General features: G+C 24.3%; 1 protein-coding gene across 1 annotated transcript; it reads left to right on the top strand.

The window, feature by feature from the left end:
• The first annotated feature begins 3,815 nt into the window (after positions 1 to 3,815).
• LOC134835218 (carboxypeptidase B1-like) lies at positions 3,816 to 6,073 on the top strand. The gene is made up of 3 exons (XM_063850088.1): positions 3,816 to 4,441; positions 4,499 to 4,572; positions 5,856 to 6,073. The coding sequence occupies exons 1-3, from the start codon at positions 3,816 to 3,818 to the stop codon at positions 6,071 to 6,073; spliced, it is 918 nt and encodes a 305-aa protein (XP_063706158.1).
• The last annotated feature ends 283 nt before the right edge of the window (positions 6,074 to 6,356 follow it).

Raw genomic sequence — 6,356 nt, 5'->3', positions numbered from 1 at the left:
GTTAAAGTAAAATTTATAATTTTTAATTAATTTTTAGCTTTTTAAAGTTCTTTTAAACTTATTTTAGGCCTTAAAATTTAAATTCAGTTCTAAACACAGAATGATATTAGGAAAAACTGATTTCAGCTTTTAAAAACTTAATTCAGCTCTAAGAATCAAAATTTGTTTTAGACATTTAATTTCAGCTTTTAAAAACTAAATTTATTACTGAAAAACTACTTTCAGCTCTAAAGAACTTAAGTTAGCTCTAAGAGCTAATTTTTTGAATAAAATTCAAATTTTAGCTCTATAAAGGTAAATTTAAGTCCTAAAAACTAATTTTTGACCTAAATTTTAACTTTTTTCAAGAAAAATAAGAGAAATTTAGCTTTGTAAAAACTAAATTAGTTTTTTAGCTTTTAAATCTGAATTCTAGCTTTGAAAAACCAAACTCTTAACTCATATATGATTTTTAGGTCAAAAATCAATTTCATAAGCTCAACTTCATTCATTTCATCTTCATTTCCGTTAAACGACCTTTAGATATATGACAAGATATGTTCTAAAAAACATTCTTGATATTCAACCGCAAAACATTTCTCTCGACACTCGTCTCCAACTCTTTTTTATCTTCGAACCTTTCCGTTTCAATTACATAAAATGTCATGACGAGCCGCAATAACAACAACAATTTACACAAAAAATATGTTCAATTACAAACAACACCATGTTCAAATCTAATCATTGTCATTTCATTAAATAAATTTGTTGTGCGAGCGTTATAGATGTCTATTTAACTCATTTCCATCCGAGTTACATTGTAAAAATATTGTATAACGAGAGAGAGAGAGCAGCATAAAAAATAGTAACAATAACAACAAGTATATCAGAAAGGTGTGCATAAAATTACTTTTTTTTTACAATTCCATAACAAGATGTTAAATTTACGGTTTAATGCTCTTTTTATCCATACATTAACTTATTGTGATCGAATTGTGAGAAATAGCTCAAAAGCTAGTTTCCTTCCTCTTTCTTAACTTAAAAAAATTACTCAGCACGTCGATAGAATAAAAATAAAATAAAACTGTCACCGGTAATAAAATTATTTTTTTTTCTTTATGGAATTATCTTTGACGACTAGATATCACTCTTATTATTATTTAATTCAAACCTTGTCTCCGGCTCTTTGTACGGACGAGTGATACATAATTTGAGTCACGCTTTATTGCGATAAGATTAGGTAAATCTTTTTGGAACACAAAATTATATATTTTATTTGGAGTAGTATTAATTTTGGATTTTCTCGACTTGGAAATTAAATTGCCATGAGTTTATTTACTCTCTCGAAAAAAAAAATACAACAAAAAAAAAGTTATAAAATTGAGTACGTGTGTGACATGATTTTGAGCCATAAATGGACATTTGATGATTTTTTTTTCATAAACTCTATTTGGTTGAGAAATAATCTAGCACATCGTAGTCATCAATAAGTTAGTTGAGTAATTCTCATGTAAAATATATTGTTTGTTAATGTTGTAGTACAAGCGTTATTGTTAAGTTTTTTTTTACTTCGTTTAAATGTGCTTTTGATGAATGAGATGAATGTCAAGTAGCAGAGATGATGTGAGTTGCTAAGTTATGGGACTGTCGAATTTTTAGATGGTGATTCATTTAGTTGGTAATTTTTTCTTGAATAGGTTAATTTTTCATATTAGAATAAATATTAGATATTTATTCAAATAATTTTTGAAAAATTTGTTATAAAAAATTCAAGACGAAAATGACAAAAGCTTCATAAGAATTTTAAAAAAATTTAAAAATTTTAAATTTAATTTAAATTTAATAATTAAAGTAAATTAATTAATTTAAATTTTTTTTAATTATAAAAAATTATTGAAAATAGCTTAATTACCTAATTAATTTTATTAAATTTAATTTTTATTTTATTTTATTTTTATAAAATTAATTAATAAATAAATTAAAACTATAAATTTTTTATAATCAAAAATTAATTAAGCTAAAGTTTAGCTTAAAATAAAACTATTACAAAAAAAAAATTAAAAAAATATTATTAAAATTCAATAATAAAGTTGGTTCAAAATAAAATAATTTTAAAAAAGGATTATTTTTAATCAGTCAAAAATTATTATTAATTATGAATTAATTTTAATTAAATTTAAATTATTTATTTTAGTTTAAATTATTTAATTTAATTAAATTTAAAATTAATTAAATTAAACTATTAATTTTAATTAAAATTAAATATTAATTAAAATTAATTTATTAACATTAAATTGAATTAATTAAATTACATAAAATTAAATATAATTTTCAATTAAAAAACATTTCAAAAATTATTTTGGACAAAGGATGTTAATTTCCCCGGAGATTTTTTCTTCCTCGTTTTCGGGAAATATACAAAAATCATAGAAAAATTTCAAATTTTTAAGATTTGAAAAATTTTCAAGTTAAAAATTTTTTTTTTTTAAATGTAAAAAATTAACTTAATTTAGGATTTTTTTTTTCATTCTTTGGGGTAAAAAATCATAAATCTAATTTAGGGAAATAAGTTCATATCCCGGGAAAAAATAAACTTTTCCCACCTCTGAAGGGAGTTTTAGAAAAATCATTGAATTTTTTTTTATTGAAATATAAAATTATTCTTTTTTTTAGATGGTTGGTAAAAAAGTGTTTTGAAGTAATTTTTTCTTGAGCCTTATAACCTTAAATGACTTTGTCAAACCAACTGCTAATTATTTTTTAACGTTTTGAATTTTGACATTTCCTCTTGAAACTCTATCTTTGACGAAACGATGACGCAAATCGATACTTTATACAACTTCAGATACTTTTTGCAACTTATAAGAATACTTAATTGCATTTTAATTAGCTACTTCAATTATTATGTTTCGCTTAGAATTTAGAATTTTTTGTTAAATTTGTATAGACTCTTGATAAATTGACCTCGAGACATCCTCAAAAATTATTTAAAGGTTATCTGATCCTTTGATAACCTCAAAATCCGATCTCTTGGATCTTTTAATTTTTGACATCCCTACTCACGATCCGAATACTCGAAACTTTCCATTAGTCTTCCATTTAGTATATTTAATAAATAGACAAAAAATAGTTTCCTTTATTTATTTTAATATTTTTTAGGGGAAAACGAGTTATTTGTTAAACACATATTTTTATTAGCGTGCATTAAAAGTATCATTTATGTACATAGAAACCCATTATGTTGTTATTAAAAGAGTTCTAGTTGTTTATTTTTATGTTGTGCTCCACATAAACGAATGAAAAATATTTAATGCAGAAAAATAAAAAAAAATACGGTGATCATACGATTTTTCCATCAAAAGACATTCTTCAGTGTCTAAAGAATTTTTTTTAAATTCTTCAAAAATTTAATTTTAAAAAATGTCAAGAATTTAATCAAAAAGAAATTCTTTTTATGTCACTTTTTTGTTTGTTTAAGCAGCAGTTTGTCACTGTAACTAAACAAATTATTATTATGGAGATAGGTAGATAGTGAAAAAGTTTACCAAAGTAGTCCATGTCTTGCATGCGTTTAGTTCCTTCCTGTATATGAGTACGAAAAAAAATTTTTTTTCGCCCATTCTGAGGTACAGCACACAAAAAGGGGTGGCAGCAGCAACGATGGTGGTTTTTATTTATTTTTAGGAGGACTATTTATTTATCAAAAATTGAAATCAAAATTAGTTTGTTCGGAAATTCGGCGGTGTTTGGTTGTTATCGAGTGATTTTCACGAAAAAAAAGCGATAAAAATATCAATAAAATGGAATAAAAAAAAAAAGGAAAGTGAAGCAGGAGAATGGACGAGAACAATAATAATTACGACATATTCCAAAAGTACCAACGTTACGATGCAATTTGCAAATATTTGGAATTTCTGTGCCAAAAATATCCCCTAAGGATCCGGATGGAAGTTATCGGTCAATCGTACGAGGGGCGCGACATCAAAATGGTTCGAATTTCAGAAAACTTCAAACTTTCCAGACCCTGCGTTTTCATCGAAGCGGGTTGCCATGCCCGGGAATGGATCAGTGTTGCCACTGCCCTCAATGTCATTCATCAACTTGTCGAAAAATTCGCGGACAATCAACGATGCCTGAAGAAAATGGATTTCTACATTGTGCCACTCCTCAATCCCGATGGCTACGAGTATTCGCACGAGAAAAATAAGCAATGGCGAAAGACACGCAGACCGAATGAGGGTTCAAGTCACAAGGGTACAGATATCAACAGGAATTTCGACGTTGGATGGAAAAGTGCCGGGCGTCGACCGAGTTTGTCGAATTTTAGAGGACCGAAACCCTTTTCGGAAAGTGAAACTTGCGCATTGAGAGACGTGTTGCAACTCCTGAAATCAACATGTAAATTCTATTTGGCGATTCATTCGTATGCAAAGGCTTTGCTTTATCCGTGGGCTTGTAAAAAGTGAGGACCTTGGAAGTTTTTTTTTGTTTAACGAATAATTTTTCAAAATTATTGTAGAAAATTGCCTGACACCTGGAAAAAGTTGCATTCGCTGGCAAAAGTAGGACATGATGCTATCATAAAAGCAACAGGTATGTCAATAATCTTCCATTAGGGTGTCTAAGTCTCAATTAATGAACCGAAAAAAAATTCTTACAAAATCTTTAATTTTAATTTTAAATATTTTTTAATAAAATTTCAACCAAATTGTTTAATTTATTTAATTTTAATTATGTTAAATTATTATTTTTCGAAAAAAAATTAAATTTAAAAAATTGAAAAATAATTTTAATTAAAAATTTAAAATTTTTTAAATTAAATTTTAATTTTTAATTTAATTTAAAAATAATTTTAAAATTATTTAAAATTAAATTTTAAATAAATTAATTTAAATTTAAATTTATTTTTAAATTAATTAATTTAATAAAAATTAATTTAAATATTTATTAATTAAATTAAATTAAATTAATTTATAAAAATATTTATTAAAATATTTAAAATTAAAAAAATTAATTTAATTTTTTTTTTATTTTTAAAAGTTTGACGCGAGTTGAGGCCATTAAATAATTTAAAATAAATTAAATTAAAAAATTAATTAATTTTTTTTAATAAAATTATTATTTTTAAATTAAATTTTAAATTTTAATTTTATTTAATAAAAATATTTAAAATAATTTAAAATTAAACTTTAATTTATTTAAATTTTTTTTAATTAATGACTAAAAATTTAATTAAATTAAAATTATTTTAATTAATTTTTTATTAATTAAATTAAACTTAAATTAATTAAAAAAAATAAAAAATTATTAAAAATTTTAAAAAAACTTAATTCAATTATTTAATTACTTAAAATAATTTATTTAAATTTTATTTAATTTAAAATTTATTTTTTTATTAAATGAAATTAAATTAAAAATTATAAATCATTAAAAAAAAATTTATTTAAATAAATTTTAAAAAAATTTTATTTTAAATTTTTATAATAATAATATTTAAAAAATTGCTGAAAACCCACAAAAAATCCTTGTAACCCTTCAAACCTAAATTTAAAAGCTACACTAAACTACATATTGATTGGAAATCGCACTAAAATAAATTTCGTCGACACGAAGACATGCAACAACACCAATCGTTCGTATTTCAACCCCCATTCAAAATATTAAACTAACATTTATTATTATTACATTTATGACGTCATACCGTTATAGAAAACGTACAAAAAATAAAAATAAATATTTTTTATTGGTACGTTGATCTATTTATTTCACGTGTAAATAAAGAAAAATAAAAATAATAAAAAAAATATTGCGACCTTGAACCATTCAATGTTTCCATTCATTTTTCTTATCAAATAATTTTTTTTTTTCGTTTTCAGGCAAACGCTACATTTACGGAAGCACCTCGTCCATTGTTCGTCGAAACGTTGGCGGAAGTTCTCCTGATTACGCTTTTTCCCTGCAAATCCCCTACGTGATAACGATTGAAATGTCTGGCAAGAGTTTTCATCCGCCGAAGAACAAGATACGAGAACTTGTCGCTGAAGGATGGATCGCCGTTAAGGAAATGGCTTTGTATGTCGCGAAAAATATTTAAGGCGACGCTTTTTTACTTTGTCCTGAAATAAAGCAACGACTTTTTTGCATTCAAAATAGCAAAACGACCTCATTAGACGTCTAAATTTGTCGAAATTCCGATCATTGTTACATTTTCTGTAAGTAAATTCTAGTAATTGCATTGAGAAAATATTTCCAGTGTAAGTTTTTTGTTTGATTTGAAGAAAACAATGTGAATACAAAATGTTTATTTTTCCCGTGAATTATAAATATTTTGTGGATATGATGAATTTTCCGTGTTAATTTTAGAAATTGTGAGTCAT

The sequence above is a fragment of the Culicoides brevitarsis genome, chromosome 3 (genome assembly GCF_036172545.1).
Source record: "Culicoides brevitarsis isolate CSIRO-B50_1 chromosome 3, AGI_CSIRO_Cbre_v1, whole genome shotgun sequence".
Taxonomy (NCBI): domain Eukaryota; kingdom Metazoa; phylum Arthropoda; class Insecta; order Diptera; family Ceratopogonidae; genus Culicoides; species Culicoides brevitarsis.
Note: the sequence above shows the minus strand (reverse complement) of the source record. Positions and strands in the feature narration are given on the sequence as shown.

Excerpts from the sequence above, each read along its gene's own strand:
- LOC134835218 (XM_063850088.1), top strand. The coding sequence starts at position 3,816 with ATGGACGAGAACAATAATAATTACGACATATTCCAAAAGTACCAACGT. Across the intron at positions 4,442-4,498 it reads TATCCGTGGGCTTGTAAAAA|AAAATTGCCTGACACCTGGA; the intron begins GTGAGGACCTTG and ends AAATTATTGTAG. Across the intron at positions 4,573-5,855 it reads TGCTATCATAAAAGCAACAG|GCAAACGCTACATTTACGGA; the intron begins GTATGTCAATAA and ends TTTCGTTTTCAG.